Here is a 16,762-nt window from a genome sequence, read left to right as displayed (position 1 = left end):
CCTACTGAGGAGATGACCCTGTCTTGATGATTCTCAATTAGGAAATCTGGGGCTGGTAGAAGCAGGGAGGAGGGGAGTTCTTCACCCTCAGCGCATCCTGTTCCTATGTTCCAGGCATCTACAACTTCCCTGCTTGGCCACATAGCTCAGGACTGGGTTGCAGAACCATGTCTCCAGCCTCACCCACTTTCTTCTGTATTGGTGAGTCCTGAAGGTGACCTGGGAAATGCTTAGAACAGTCCCTATATATAAAGAAATTAAAAACATCTTGTCAGTGGTAAATTTCAGTACAATAATGGTGTCTATGGGGTTCCAGTTGCTGGACGGGAAAATAGAGATGTGATATGTTTGGTTTAATTATTTTAATTTGCTTTGGCTTGGCTAGGACACTTGAGCATGTGTTCCTGGGCTGGTTACACTTTCCCCCCTCTATACCAGAAACACCAAGGTGCTCTCTCTCTCTCTCTCCCTCTGTCTTTCTCCTCTCCCTCTGCCTCCTCTTTTTTCTTTTCACTTGAAAAACATTTATTATTTATTTATTTGTTGTGTGTGAACTAAAAAGGAAAGGGACATGATTGCCCCTAGATATTGTGGAGAAAAAGGTTTATTATAGATATGTGGGAGAGCATAGCCAGAGGCAGGGACTTCTGGGAGAGTTCAGAGAGGATGTGACCCTGAGTCATGTGGGGAGAGGGAGGAAGGGAAGATAGAGGGAAGAGAGGGAAACCAGGGGCAGCAGCCAGGAGACCCAAAGGTACAAAGAGAGAATGGGTAACCAAAATGTTCAGCACTCCAGTGGTTGTTAAAATTCTGAACCTTTGAAGCCTTAGTATAACAATAGCATAGTGAGCAAAAGAAATCCGAAAAAATTTCTTTTTCCATCCATCCATCCATTTATTTATTTATTTATTTATTTATTTATTATCCAGATCTCCAAGTCCTCCCTCACAGGCATCTCTCCCTCCTCCTCCTCCTCCTCCTCCTCCTCCTCCTCCCCTCCCCTTCACCTTTGAGAAGGGGAGGTCCCTACTGGGGACCCAACCTACCCTGGCACTGTAAGACTAGATACATCTACTCCCATTGAAGTCAGACAAGACAGCCCAGCTAGGAAAGCAGGATCCACCGGCAGGCAACAGAGTCAGGCTAAGCCCCTGCTCCAGTTGTTGGAGGACCCACAAGAAGACCAAGATGCACATCTGAGCCTAGGTCCTGCCCATGCTTGTTATTTGATTGGTGGTTCAGTCTCTAGGAGTCCTCCTACAGAAAACCCTTATCTCATTACTCCTCCCCCTGTTTCTATGAGGGTGCTCCCCTACTCACACACTTCCATCCTCCCATCCTGGCATTCCCCTATACTGGGGCATTGAACATCCTCAGGCCCAAGGGCCTCTCCTCCCACTGATGTCCAACAAGGCCATTCTCTGCCACATATATGGCCAGTGCCATGGATCTCTCCATGTGTATTCTTTGGTTGGTGGTCCAGTCCTCAGGAAGTCTGGGGGGGTCTGACCTTTTGACACTGTTGCTACCTCCGTGGGGCTGCAAACCCTCTCAGCTCCTTCAGTCCCTTCTCCATCTTCTCCATTGGGGACCCCGAGCTCAGTCCAATGGTTGGCTGCGAGCTTCCTCCTCTGTATTTATCAGGCTCTGGCAGAGCCTCTCAGGAGACAGCCCTATCAGGCTTCCATTAGCAAGCACTTCCTGGCATCCACAATAGTGTCCTGGTTTGGTGGCTTTATGTGGGATGGATCCCCAGGCGGGACAGTCTCTGGATGGCCTTTCCTTCAGTCTCTGCTCCACACTTTGTCTCATATTTCCTCCTCTGAGTATGTGTTGCTCACCCTCATAAAAAGCACTGAAGCATCCACATTTTGGTCTTCTTTCTTTTTAGGCTTCATATGGTCTGTGAATTGAATCTTGGGAATTCCGAACATTTGGGTTTATATCCACTTATCAGTGTGTACATAGCGTGTTTGTTCCTTTGTGACTGAGTTACCTCACCCAGGATGATATTTTCAAGTTCCATCCATTTGCCTGTAAATTTCATGAAGTCATTGTTTTTAGTAGCTGAGTAGTATTCCACTGTGTAAATGCACCATATTTTGTGTATCCATTTCTCTATTGAGGGACATCTGGGATGCTTCTAGTTTCTGGCTATCATAAATATGGCTGCTATGAACATAATGGAGCATGTGTTCTTATTTCATGTTGGAGCATCTTGTGGCTCTATTCCCAGGAGTGTTATAGAAGAAGAAGAAAATGAAAAAGAAAGAGAAAAAGAGGAAAAAATAAATCTTTGAGAATTTTGTGGGGTGTGTTTAGATTACATATACCTTTGCCCCAAATCCTTTCCTTTCCTCTATTCACTCAACTTTGTGTTCTTTAAAAAACGTGTTTAAAGCTATCAAGTGCAGTTTGTGCAGCCTATATACTCTTGGGTATGTGACCTTCCACTAGATTATGGTCAACTTTGTGAGGGAACACCCTAAAGAAAATGGACTCTTGCTTCATCCAACAGTGGATGGAAACAGATGGAGAGACCCACAGCCAAACATCAGGCAGAACTCAGGGAGTTGTGGAAGAGTGGGGGGATAGAATTGAGTGAGCTGGAGGGGCCAAGAATACAAGAAGGCCTACAGAATCAACAAACCTGGGCCCGTGGGGGCTCACAGAGACTGAACCACCAATCAAAACATGTGCAGGAGATGGACCTACGCCCCCCTACACATTTGAAGCAGTTGTGTAGCTTGGTCTTCATGTAGGTCCCCTAACAATTGGAGCAGGCGCTGTCTCCATTTTGGTTGCCTTCCACTATATCCCCTTCCCCTAGCTGAACTGACTGGTTGGGCCTCAGTAGGAGATGTGCTTAGTTTGGATGCAACTTGATGTGCCAGGGCGAGAAGGGGAGGGAATAATGGGTGGAATGGATCTGTAAGGGTGGGGCTGAGAGGAGAGGAGGGAGGTAGTGCGTTTGGGATGTAAAGTAACTAAATAAATAACCTTGTACAACAGTGTCTTTTGAAATAGTAAGATAATGATGGTCTGGAAACCCAGGTCAATAGAGTGACTTGATTTGCATTGGTGATGACCTGCATTCCATTCCCAGCACCACATAAAATCAGGGATGGTGGTGTATGGCTGTAGCACTCGTGGGATGGAGACAGTGCGATCAGAAGTTCAAGTTCATCTCTTGTCACAGAGCGGTTTGAGGCCAGCCTGGGTTGCATAAATTAATTAAAATGGAGGATAATTATGATACAAGCTAATGCATGTGTAAAGCTGTCCATTTAAGGGAGTCTCTAGCCTCTGGTTCTTTTCCTCAGGGCTGTGTGTACTGCAAGTGATCCAAACACAGAGTGGTGAGTATGTCTCTCTAGCAACCAAGTCTCCTCAGCATTCAGCTAGTGAGAGGTTGGAGGGCAGGTCAGGGCTCAAAAGGGACCTGTTTACATTGAAGCTAACCTAGTGTCCGTGATTCCCTTCCAAGGCCCACTCCCCAAGCCTTCCCTCCAGGCTCAGCCCAGTTCCCTGGTACCCCTGGGTCAGTCAGTTATTCTGAGGTGCCAGGGACCTCCAGATGTGGATTTATATCGCCTGGAGAAACTGAAACCGGAGAAGTATGAAGATCAAGACTTTCTCTTCATTCCAACCATGGAAAGAAGTAATGCTGGACGGTATCGATGCTCTTATCAGAATGGGAGTCACTGGTCTCTCCCAAGTGACCAGCTTGAGCTAATTGCTACAGGTAACTGGATAGGGGAGGGGCGCAGTACTGTTGATCTTGTGGCTTTGGGGCTGCCTGGGCTTCAGTTCTGCATTTGGGGAATATGAAAGTGGGCGCACGGTGAATAATAGTCAATAACTCCTAATCCCCGGGTGCTGGAGTTAGAATGAGACAAATGGTCTTGATTACTGAATTTAGAGGTTAGTGTCTTCAAAACAGCCATTAATCAAGACAAATAACATTTTACTGCAGTACAAAAAAAACTTAAAAATTTATTCTTGGAGAATTTCATGCCTGTAAACAATGAAATATAATCCCACCTTTGCCTACTTCCTACTTCCAACTCCCCTGCCATCCCTTTTAACACATCCCCTTCTCAACTTGATGACCTTAAAAAAAGTCTTACTATGATGAGTTAGTGATGCCAGTCTGTGCACCTGTGTTTGGGGGCATCACAGAAAAAGATTTCCCTTTCTTCAGCAGCTATTAGCTGTCAGCAATTCCTCAGGGAAGCCCTCCTCTCTCCAATATTAAGCTGGCTTGATCTTGTATAGGTAGCCACATTTTCTGTGAGATCATGTTTGCAATGCTTGGGTCATGCACTGAGGATGTAATTTTGTATATCTTCTCCATGCTTTTAAGCTTTTTCTGCTTCCTCTTCCTCAATGTTTCTTGAGCCTTAGAAGGCATTTGCTCAAATGTCATGAGCTTGACCTTTGTACCTCCTCCTCCTCCTCCTCCTCCTCCTCTTCCTCCTCTTCCTCCTCCTCCTCCTCTTCCTCCTCCTCCTCCTATCCCGTCCCGCGGGATTCAGTTATTCGTGGGTGCGAGGGGGACCGCAAACCTGGAAGGAAATGGGAATAAAAGAAAGAGAGTCGGAGGACCAAGTAGATTGAACCTATCAAGGTCTCGTCTCGTTTATTAGGCTGAGGTGCCTTCTTTTTAAAGCATACATCGCGGGGAATATGGGAGGGGTCGAGGGAGAATTATACAAAGAACAAAGAAGTGGGCATCTGCTGACATGGGGGCCGAAGTCAGGCGCCAGGCAGCGGGCACTCTGGATCTTATCTCTGGAACATCGATCCTCCTTGACAGCCTTGGGGGTCAGGCTGGGCTCAGGCGTAACTCATGTCCTTGGATGTCATGGGAACTCAGGAAGAGATAGGGAAGAGGGGACTATAATTTAGCTTTTACAGCCTCAGGTGCCAGGAAAGGAATAGGGAGGAAAGGGGGGTGACAACCAGCTTTCAGTACAAGGCCATTTGGCCTGCTAGGGAGATTGTGAAAGGGCTCACTTTCTCACGGGATGGTCTCTGACATCTCCCCCTTCTGAATTAAATTAAATAAGGCCACACTTAACTGAGGTGATCAAATAATCTTTTCATTTTTAGATGAGCGGGCATTACCATGGCTGGGGGGACATTGACCCGATTCCTCCCGTGGGTGCTGTCACAGACCCACACTTGTGGCTCTTGGTATCTTTTGGGGAGGTGAGGCAGAGCCTTTGAAAAAATTATTAATTGTAACTGAAATTAGATACCAACCTCTTCCTAACCGGGTTTGTCTCTCAGGGAACTCAGAAACGGTCTATTTGGACCTTCCCCTGCAATACTTAGTTTGCACCCATGCTGGGCCCATACTGGATTCGTATTTATTACGAACCAGCATGCACAATTCTGAGTTTTGTGCAGCTCTCGTAGGAGAATTATCAACCTCAGACTCAGTAAGGCCTCTGTAGGAATTATGCCAATTGTAACACCACAATTTGTGGCTCTCAAGCTATAATAGGAGCTGGAGGTCACCCTTCTTTGTCCCTATTGTCTCCAAAACCTAAGGAACCAAGGGGACTCTGCTATAGCAGCAAGGGTGGAAAATTGGAGACGAGTCGCTGTTTCTGTCTCGGTGGGAGGAGGATCTTCTTCGTCTGAGTCCCGGACATCCAGCTGATGGTAGTGGACTGCAACCAGCTTACTTAAAGCAGCTTCAATCTGTGACTTAACAAAACTGGTTAATCTTTTAAAGGCCCAGGGGCCAAAAGACAAAAGCAGTAGAATACCCAAGAAAGGTCCCAAGAGTGTGGGAAGCAAGGTAGTGACCCAAGGAGAAGTAGAAAACCAATTTTTATACCAAAATTCTTGTTTTTCTCTGTTGTTTTCTCTCTTCTAAACTAGCTCTAACTTTGTCTATGTTATCTTGAACTAAGCCAGTCTTGTCAGAGTAAAGACAACATTCTTCTAATACCTGAAATTTCTGTCTTTGTAGCCTTAATATGTTATATCCTGTCTTATTGTTGAGACCACTACTTCTAAGACATTAACCTTTGCCTCTAATTTTTTATCTACAATAATTTGCTAATATACGTATGCATATCATAAACAAAATGATCAGTATGCAGCTGTTGATCCAAAGCTGTGGTAGATATTGAAGTTAAAATTGCAACTAAAGCAGTAAATCTAAAAATTGCTCATTTGACCTTTTCTAAGTTTGTATTTCTGAATTTTTTAAACTAAGGATCATTTCTTAATTTTAACAGGCAGCAAAACATAAGGAGGTCTCTTTAACAAAATCATAACAGCAAATTCCTTATCTAAATTAGGATCCACAGGATTAGTTAATTGACAACAATTACAATGAATATGAAAAGACTTGTCAAGATTGGTGATCTTAACTCTTAAAATTATCTAACAATATAGCATATAGGTAAGGTACAAAAGCTTTTACAGCTATAGGGGAGTTGGCCTGAATGGCCAAAAACAGTGTCTCTGATGAAATCTTGTTAAATACACTGTAGCAGTCTCTCTGCCCCACGGGTCATCATTTATAGTTGTCCTCAAGTGGACACTAGGTCAGCTCTCATTGTTGTAGCCCATGGCGAAGATAGGAAGTTTCTTCATCTTGTTTGTAAGTGTCTGTTCTCTCTGATTCTTCTTTTTCTGTGCACTCAACACAGCTTTCTTGTCATCACTGCCAGGGCACTCATGAACTCACAGGTCAGTCTGTCACACGAATCATACTGGAAGCTAGCATGCTTTTGCAGCATTCTGTGGATAAAACAGAAACACCGCCCCCTTTTCCCCATAATAACCTTCTGTTTAGGCTCATGCCATGTGTCAATGAGTGGGTCCTTTTCATCTCACCTAGACATGATTATGTCTAGTTTTAAGATATTATGAGGCATTTATTAAGTTCTTAGACATCTAAAATTTAAAACTCTTAACAATAAAAGTATGATTTAAATAATGTACAGGGGGTATAATTTTCCCCTTTTTTGTTTTTAAGAAGATAGAGTTTTAAAGTTTTATAATACCTTGTCTTTGAGAATTAAAAAATTTTTGACAAAACCACTTAAGTACTGGACTGTTATAGTCGGTTTTAATATAACATGGACAGTGACTAATTACACTTTCAATTGTTTCTCTTGAAGAGAGATTGTAACTAGAATGTTTGAAAAGTTATTATAGTCACGTGTGTATAATTTATATATTTATTAATCAGAAATAAGAGAAAGTCTTTAAGTTGTCTCTGTAAATAACTATCTTCTAGGGAAAACCAGTTTGATCAGTAAGTCTAAAACCCAAATAATTATAAGGATCCTGAGTTTGTGTCTTTTCAGGAGCTATCTGTAATCCTTATCAGTTAAAGCTTTATGTAAACCTCTGTAACACAAAAGCAAATCCTGGGGGTCTTTTCCAGGCAACCTAGGATAATTCCTTAACTGTCTAAAAACAGTCTTCTTAAAGGAACAGTATTTTTTTCTTATAAGTTGCATAAGCAATTGCAAGCTAGAGAATTAATATTGACTATTAATATACAACTTAAAGTTTGACTGTTCAACATTTTTAAACACCATCTTTAGCACACAGTTTAATTATCTGTGCTGAAACAGGAGGAAACTCAAAAGAATAATCATGTGATTTAAATCACATATACTTTTCTCTTATATAAAGGCTATTTTTTAAACACAGTAAATGGGATGCATGCATGCATGAATTTTAGAAGATATACAAGCATGCATGAAATAATTTTTTAAACTATCTTAGGATAATGATTATCAATTTTACTTTATATGATGGTATGTTTAGAACAACATCTAGCTAGGTCTGTAATAAGGCTCTAAGAAGTGCCATACAAGCCGCGCTGAGGCTGCTCCCCTCTGAGCTCAGCCTTAACCCAAATGCAAACCTTTTTTAATCTAAACACTCTGCCAGAATCTTGGCTCAAAGACTATCTCTATGTAGAAGTATCCTTAAAGACCTGTTTTCTTGTGTTTGTTCAAGTTGTTTAGAAAGATTCTAACCTTGAGTTCCCAATTTTAAGCTAACTTTCTGTTACAAGCAAAAGGCTGCCTGCCCCTTTAAGAGCTCCGTTTGCAATCAGGCCCTCAGCAAGGCTTTTTCAGCTGTACTTGGCTCCCAGCCACAGTGTAGCTAACTTATCAACTTGTGCTGTGTAATTTTGAAACTGCTTTTTAAACAAGTTTTAACCATTTATATTTTTCAACATGAAACACAGAACAATAATCATTCAAACAAACAAACATGACAGACATATGGACAATTTGTTTTGATGCATCAAAAACAGACAATAGACAGACAGGGAATAGAACTTGGTGTCTCAAAGGGACACAGATATTTTAACCAGAGCTAAGAATATCTCTATAGGAGGCAGAGAGAAAACGGGACGTCTCCTGCTTTCCCTCTGTCTCTAGGAGAGCTCTGAAGTAGCTTATTTTCATTTTTTCTCTTTTTTGCTAAAAGATCTCAAACAGGGGATAACTGCTTTTCTAAAACTTATTTTCTTTCTCACATGTTCAGAGTCTACTTCCTTATCTCCTTCTTCTGGGAATACTTCCAGAGAAGGGAGAGGAGGTACAATGGCTGCTTTTGATAGTTACTTTTCAATAAGAAAAAACAGTTGTAGGGACTGCATCGGGACAGAAAAGACAGTTGCAGGGACCACATCGGGACCCTCATTAGCTAGTTTATCATTTAAATCTCTACCTACCTTTCACCATTTTTTACAACGTATCTCTGCTTCATCTATAATAAACCATGGACATACCTGGTCTATGAAAATAAAAAGTCTATTTAATCTTTTTTTTTTTTAAACTCGTACTCTTCTTTCTCTGAGAGCTATCTTTAAACCTTTGATGAAGGCTGCCTCTTTAGATAGCTTATGTCCCATAACCTGAAGTGGAGATGACTCAACTCACCAAGGACTTCTCGCTCTTCCGTGAGCAGCGGAAGGTGTCCTTCACTACTTTTAAATTCTTGGGGTCGCGACGAACTTCTCTGGAACCTCCACTGATTAGGAATTACGATCCGGACCTCGCCCTCACGTCGGGCGCCACTTATCCCGTCCCACGGGATTCAGTTATTCGTGGGTGCGAGGGGGACCGCAAACCTGGAAGGAAATGGGAATAAAAGAAAGAGAGTCGGAGGACCAAGTAGATTGAACCTATCAAGGTCTCGTCTCGTTTATTAGGCTGAGGTGCCTTCTTTTTAAAGCATACATCGCGGGGAATATGGGAGGGGTCGAGGGAGAATTATACAAAGAACAAAGAAGTGGGCATCTGCTGACATGGGGGCCGAAGTCAGGCGCCAGGCAGCGGGCACTCTGGATCTTATCTCTGGAACATCGATCCTCCTTGACAGCCTTGGGGGTCAGGCTGGGCTCAGGCGTAACTCATGTCCTTGGATGTCATGGGAACTCAGGAAGAGATAGGGAAGAGGGGACTATAATTCAGCTTTTACAGCCTCAGGTGCCAGGAAAGGAATAGGGAGGAAAGGGGGGTGACAACCAGCTTTCAGTACAAGGCCATTTGGCCTGCTAGGGAGATTGTGAAAGGGCTCACTTTCTCACGGGATGGTCTCTGACATCCTCCTCCTCCTCCTCCTCCTCCTCCTCCTCCTCCTCCTCCTCCTCTTCTTCTTCCTCCTCCTCCTCCTCCTCCTCCTCTTCCTCCTCCTCCTCCTCCTCCTCCTCCTCCTCCTCCTCCTCCTTCTTCTTCTTCTTCTTCTTCTTCTTCTTCTTCTTCTTCTTCTTCTTCTTCTTCTTCTTCTTCTTCTTCTCCATTCCATTCATTTACATCTCAAATAATATCCAACTTCCAGGTTACCCCTCCACAAGCCCCCCCCCATCCTATAACCTCCCTCTCCTCCCTCCCCTTTGCCTCTCTGAGGATGCTCTCACACCTACCCATACTCTCCTTCCTTACCCCTACAGCATCCACCTAAGCTGGGGCATCAAACCTCCACAGGACAAAAGGCTTCCCCTCTCACTTATGTCAGACAAGGCCATCCTCTGCTACATATGTAGCTGGAGCCATGGATCCCTCCCTGTACACTCCTAGGTTGGTGGTCTAGTTCCCAGGAGTACTGGGTAGTCTGGTCAGCTGATGTTGTTCTTCCTATGGGGTTGCAATCCCCCTTTGCTTCTCCAGTCCTTCCGACAGCTCCACCACTAGGGTTCCTGAGCTCAGTCTGATGGTTGGCTTCAAGCATCCATATCTGCATTGGTCAGTTGCTGGGCAGACCTCCCAAAGAGTAGCCACACCAGGTTCCTGTCAGCAAGCGCCTCTTGGCAATGACAACAGTGTTGGGTTTGGTGTCTGCAGACAAGATGTATCCCCAGGTGGGGCAGCCCTTCCTTCAGTCTCTGCTCCATATTTTGGCCCCATTTTTCCTTTAGACAAGAATATTTCTGGGTTAAAAACTTTGAGATGGGTGTGTTGCCCCATCCTACCACTGGGGGCCGTGCCTATATATTGGAGGTGGTCTCTACAGGTTCTATCTCCACTTCTCTGCTAATATCATCCCTGATGGGTCTTGGGAGCCTCTCATTTCCCCGGCATCTGGGACCCTCCAGTGGCTATCCCCAGTTCCTTATCCCCCCACTACATATTTTTATTTGATTTCCCGACCCTCTGTACCTCTCTCATGTCCCCTACAGTTCCCGATACTGCCCCCTTACTTCCTCCCCATCCTCTAGCCCTCACAGGTCCCGCCCCCCCCCAACTCCCATGATTATCCTATTTCCCCCTTGAGCAGGACTGAAGCATCCACAACCTGGTCTTCCTTCCACCTAAGCTCCATATGGTCTGTAGGTTGTAACCTGGGCACTATGAGTTTTTGGGCTAACATCCACTTATCAGTAGTACATACCATGTGTGTTCTTTTGTGTCTGGGTTACCTCACTCAGAATGATATTTCCTAGTTCCATCTTGCCTGCGAATTTCAAAATGCCATTGTTTTTAATAGCTGAGTAGTACTCCATTGTGTAACTGTACCACATTTTCTATATCCATTCATCTATGGAGGGACATCTGTATTGTTTCTAGCTTCTAGCTATTATAAATAAGGCTGCTATAAACATGGGGGATCATGGATCCTTGTTATATATTAGAGCATCTTTTGGGTATATGCCTAGTAATGGTATAGCTGGTTCTTCAGGTAGAAGTATTTCTAATTTTCTGAGGAACCACCAAACTGATTCCCAGAGTGGTTGTACTGGCTGTCAGTTCTACCAGCAACTTCACCAGCATCTGTTGTCACTTGAGTTTTTGATCTTAGCCATTCTAACTGGTGTGAGGTGGAATCTTAGTGTTGTTTTGATTTGCATTTCCCTAGTGACTAAGGATGTTGAACATTTCTTTAGGTGCTTCTCAGCCATTTGGTATTCTGCAGTTGAGAATTCTTTATTTAGCTCTGTACCCCATTTTTAAAAATAGGGTTACTTGGTTCTCTAGAGCCTAACTTTTAAAAAAATTAATGAATATTTTCTTTGTTTACATTTCAAATGTTATCCCCTTTCCTGGTTTTCCCCTAGGAAACCCTCTATCCTATTCCCTCTCCCCCTGGTTCTATGAGGTTGTTCCCTCACCCACCTATCCACTCCTGTCTCTCAGCCTTCCCATTCCCCTACACTGAGGCATAGAGCCTTCACAGGACCAAGGGCCTCTTCTCCCATTGATGTCTGACAGAACCATCCTCTGCTACAAATGTGGATGGTGACATGGGTTCCTCCACGTGTACTCTTTGGTTGGTGGTTTAGTCCCTGGGAGCTCTGGTGTATCTGGTTGGTTAATATTGTTCTTCCTATGGGGTTGCAAACCCCTTCAGTTCTTTCTCTAACTCCTCCATTGGGGACCTTATGCTCAGTCCAGTGGTTGGCTGTGAGCATCCACCTCTGTATTTATCAGGCTATGGCAGAGCCTCTCAGGAGACAGCCATATCAGGCTTCCATCAGTAAGCACTTCCGGGCATCTATAATAGCATTCTGGTTTGGTGAATGCATATGGGTGGGGCAGTCTCTGGATGGCCTTTCCTTCAGTTCCATACTTTGTCTCCGTATTTGCTCCAGTGAGTATTTTGTTCTCCCTTCTGAGAAGGATTGGAGCACCCACACTTTGGTCTTTCTTCTTCTTGAGCTTCATGTGATCTGTGAGTTGTATCCTGGGTATTCTGAGCTTTTGGGCTAATATCCACTTACCAGTGGAGTGTATACCATGTGTGTTCTTTTGTGATCACTCAGGATGATATTTTATAGTTCCATCCACTTGCTTCCAATTTTCAGAATGTCATTGTTTTTAATAGCTGAATACTATTCCATTGCATAAATGTTCCACATTTCTGTATCCATTCCTCTGTTGACGGACATCTGGGTTCTTTCCAGCTTCTGACTATTATAAATAAGGCTGCTATGAACATAGTGGAGCATGTATCCTTGTTATATGTTGGAGCATGCCAGGTATTGTGGCAGGTTTAGAATATCACTTGTGATCCTGGATGTGTCAGAGTACCTAGGGAGTCAAGCTGCAACTGGAGTGTGGGCTGAGTTTGTTGAAATCTAGAGCAGAGGCTCTGCTCCTAGTCCTGGTCCAAACCAGAAGGCGACCTTTATATATTCTAAGAGTCTTAAGCAAGCACAGAAATGCTTCATCTCCCCAGCCTGTTTCCTGTCTTTAATAGAGTTTTCTTTCTTCCCAGGTGTGTATGCTAAACCCTCACTCTCAGCTCATCCCAGCTCAGCAGTCCCTCAAGGCAGGGATGTGACTCTGAAGTGCCAGAGCCCATACAGTTTTGATGAATTCGTTCTATACAAAGAAGGGGATACTGGGTCTTATAAGAGACCTGAGAAATGGTACCGGGCCAATTTCCCCATCATCACAGTGACTGCTGCTCACAGTGGGACGTACCGGTGTTACAGCTTCTCCAGCTCATCTCCATACCTGTGGTCAGCCCCGAGTGACCCTCTAGTGCTTGTGGTTACTGGTAAGTGGGTTCAGATTCAAGATGTTTTTTAACATATGTGAAAATTTAAAGGGAGTCAGAGGTGTGGGCAAGGAGATCCTCTGGCTCCAATCATCTTTGAAGGTGTATTAGTGTCCTACAGATGCTATAACAAATCACAGACTCTTGTTGGCTCACAATAACACAAATTCATTACCTTAACATTGTGAAAGTCTCAAATCTGTAAAAGATCACACTTTTTATAAAATAAAGCTGTCAGCTACTGCAGTTCCAACCACAAAGATAAAGCATAAAACTGACCAAAGGAATGTAAAAAGAAAACAAACATTTTTAGCCTCTCAAATGATTACGTACTAATAAACATGAAAAAGTGTTCCATATCACACTAGCACCATAGAAATGCAGATTAACCCTAGTAAAATAGAAGCTGGGAAAAACAAAGCAAAACAAAACAACTCAGAACCAATGCCTTTAGATGAGAATTTTGTCAGACTTTCAAAGAATGACTAATGCCAATACTCCTCAGATTATTTCACACAATTGAAAATTAAGAAGCATTGTTCAATTAATTTATGAGGGCACGATTACCTTGATACTAAAGCAGAGAAACATTCAACAAAGAAAATTACAGAGCTATCCCTTTTACAAATATAGATGCAAAACTTTTAATAAAATATGTGCAAGCCAAAAAATCAAGTACACATCAAAAATAAAAAGTTGGAAAAAATAAATTAAAATTCCTTTACTTGCAGATGATATGATAGTATACATAAGTAACCATAAAAATTATACAAAGAAACTATTATAGCTGACAAACATTTTCAGGAAAGTAACTGGATACAAAATTAGCTCATAAAATGAGTAACTTCTCATATACAAACTATAAGCAGATGAAAATGAAATTAGGAAATCAACACATTTCACAATAAACTCAAATAGTATAAAATGTCATGGGGTAACCCTAGCCAAGCAAGTGAAAGTCTTGTATTGTAAGATGCTAAGCACTGAAGAATGAATCTGAAGAATTATCAGAATGTAAAGAATTATCAGAAGATGGAAAGAACTCCTATGTGTGTGGCTTGGTAGGTATATAGTAAAAATCACCTTTTTACCAAGAGCAGTTGAAGGTACAATGCAAGCCCCATCAAACTTCTAATACGATTCTTTCACATGTCTTAAAAGGTCAATTTTCAGTTTTATTTAGAAAATGTAAACTCTAGGATAGCGGAAACGACTCTGAATAATAAAATAACAGCTGCATCATTCCCAATATCAGATCAGTTACAAAGCTGTAGTAATAGCAACATTACTGTATTGACAAAAAAAGACACATTAATCAGTGAAATAGGACTGAAAACTCAGACACAAATCAGCACACTTATAAACAGATGAATTTTTTTTTTTACAAAGAAGCCAGAAATATACACTGGATTAAAAAAAAAAAAGGATAGTGAAAAATAGTGTCTTCAACAAACAGTGCTGTTCAAACTGGAAGGCTACATACAGAAAAATAGATCCATTTGTTTCACCCAGCATAATACTCAACTACAAACATATCAGAGACCCAAAAACAAACACAGATATATTAAATTTAATAGAAGAGAAAGTGGGGAGTAGTTTTGATCTCATTGGCACAAGAAAAAGACTCCCTAAACTACAGGCACTAACATCAGCAATTAATAAACAGAAGCTAATAATAAAAAAAAAAAGAAATGCAGATTAAAAGGATTTTTGACGATCAAGCTTATACCAGACAGAATGGTGGTTGTCAAGAAAACAAATTACAAATGCTGGTGAGAACATGGACAAAAATGAGCCATTATTCATGGCCTCCAGGAATATAAAACAGTCCAAACACTATGGGAACCAATATAGAGTTTATTTAGAAAACTAAAATCGTATAACTCACATATGTATATTTATATATCACAGGGACATACACCACTGTTTATTGTAATACTGTTCACAACAGCTAAGTTATGGAACCAATGAAATGTAAATGTAGTTCTTAACCAGAGGGAACTTTTTTGACCATAAGGATGAATATAATTATGAATATGTAGGAATGGGTCTAGCTGGAGGTAAATGCATTAAATTAAGTCAGACTCAGAAAGACAAATATCATGTTTTCTTTCATTTGTGTCTCATAGATTTTATATGGATACATACAATCATATATTTATACACAGCAAGAAAGTTGAAAGAAAACTATCTAGGGCATTAGTCCTGAACCTGTGGATCAATAACTCTTTTATTAGAGGTTACCATTGAAAAATAGATATTTACATTATAATTCATAACTAGCAAAATTGCAATTATGAAGTAGCAACAAAAGTAATTTTATGGTTGGAGGTCACCACAATATGAGGAACTGTATGAAAGGGTCACAGCTTTGGGAAGGTTGAGAACCTCTGCTCTAAGGGATGCAAGGGGACTAATGGGAGGGAGACAGAGCAGGGAGAATCTGTTCAAAGTACCGCATATACATATATGTATGCATGCATACACATATACATATATGTATATACATAAAAATGGCCTAACATAATTCATTATAATAAAATAAACAATTAAGGAAGGACAACACAATAAGTTACAAAGATCTGTGGTATATAAAAAAATTAAATAAAACAAAATGCCTAGTTGAGATTTTACTAGCAGAATGTCTTTTGTTTCCATATTCCTTTAGAAAACTTTTGGTCTATCAGCTTTTAGTTTACCTGGACCAGAAGGTCATTCTTCGGTAACAAAATCCTGGGAGAGAGGACCAGGGGGTTAGAGGATAAAGAGGATGGAAGATAAGGAAGATAAGAAACTTTGGGATTGGGAGGTTCTGCACATGCTATGACTTTTGTCAATCAATCTTATTAAGAAGTACATACAATATCTAATATACTATTTTCAGGGAAGCAGTGGAAAGTCAGCAGAAATTATTATACTATGGGATAAAGTCAGTAGGAGGCTGTTCAAGCAATGTTGTGCAAGGGGAACACAGTTATCATCAAGAGCCTTACAGAGCAGCCTTGTGACTGGAATCTCTAGTTTCTTCAGAGCAAAATTTAAGTTCCAGGGAACTGAAACCTTGACTCTCCCTGCCCTGGCCCCGGTCTTGAGCAAGGATAAAGAACTAGGCTCTTTTTGTCCTTTCATCAGGGCCTTTGAGAAAGCCTTGGATCCATCCAGCTCTCTACAGTGTGCTATTGTATAAAGTTGCCTGAGAAACAACTTAAAAGAGGAAGGATTTATTTGGTTTACACTTTCAGAGGCTTAAAGATTATGAGGCAGATGATCAGGATGCCTGCTGTGAGACAGTATCTTCTTGATATGACGGGGAAGCTGTTACCATGGATCTCAATGCTGTGGTTGCCTATAAGACCTGAATAATGACAACTCCACTTAACATTGCCAACTTGTTGAAATCCCACAAGGCCCCATCTCTAGATGAAGAGCTATAGGCAATTAGTGGCTGCTGAGAGAGAGAGAGAATTAGTCTTCCCCAGGAACAAACTCCTGATAGATTATTCAACCTCAGTTGGAAATCCCTAAACACATGTACATCTGAGAAAAATTAAATGGAATCAGCTTATATTTTTTATATGCATAACAGCAATGAACAAGTCATAAATTTGAGGTGGAATAGGGGAAACATGGGGTAAATTGGTGAGGGGAAAGTACAGGCTAGAAATGATATTAAGTACAGTACCTATATATGAAATTCTCAAAAGATTAAATGAAAAGTAAATGAATATATGACACAGCAACAATTATTTTGAGCTCATGATTTGCT

At 41.7% G+C, this 16,762-nt stretch overlaps 1 protein-coding gene across 3 annotated transcripts in view; it reads left to right on the top strand.

Moving 5' to 3' along the window:
- The window catches only part of Gp6 (glycoprotein 6 (platelet)), a 34,999-nt gene continuing 18,237 nt past the window's right edge, over nucleotides 1-16,762 (top strand). Inside the window, exons 1-4 of one of the 3 annotated variants that reach the window (XM_006539909.3) lie at nucleotides 2-201; nucleotides 3,324-3,359; nucleotides 3,488-3,745; nucleotides 12,712-12,996. In XM_006539909.3, the coding sequence (XP_006539972.1) occupies nucleotides 168-201; nucleotides 3,324-3,359; nucleotides 3,488-3,745; nucleotides 12,712-12,996 (613 nt within the window). In that variant the 5' untranslated portion in view covers nucleotides 2-167. Of the gene's footprint in view, nucleotides 202-3,323; nucleotides 3,360-3,487; nucleotides 3,746-12,711; nucleotides 12,997-16,762 lie in introns of all 3 variants that reach the window. The other 2 variants (NM_001163014.1, XM_006539910.3) reach the window with 2 other exon arrangements.

This window comes from Mus musculus, chromosome 7 (assembly GCF_000001635.26).
Source record: "Mus musculus strain C57BL/6J chromosome 7, GRCm38.p6 C57BL/6J".
In the NCBI taxonomy this organism is placed as follows: Eukaryota; Metazoa; Chordata; class Mammalia; order Rodentia; family Muridae; genus Mus; species Mus musculus.
This window is presented reverse-complemented; position numbering and strand designations above follow the sequence as displayed.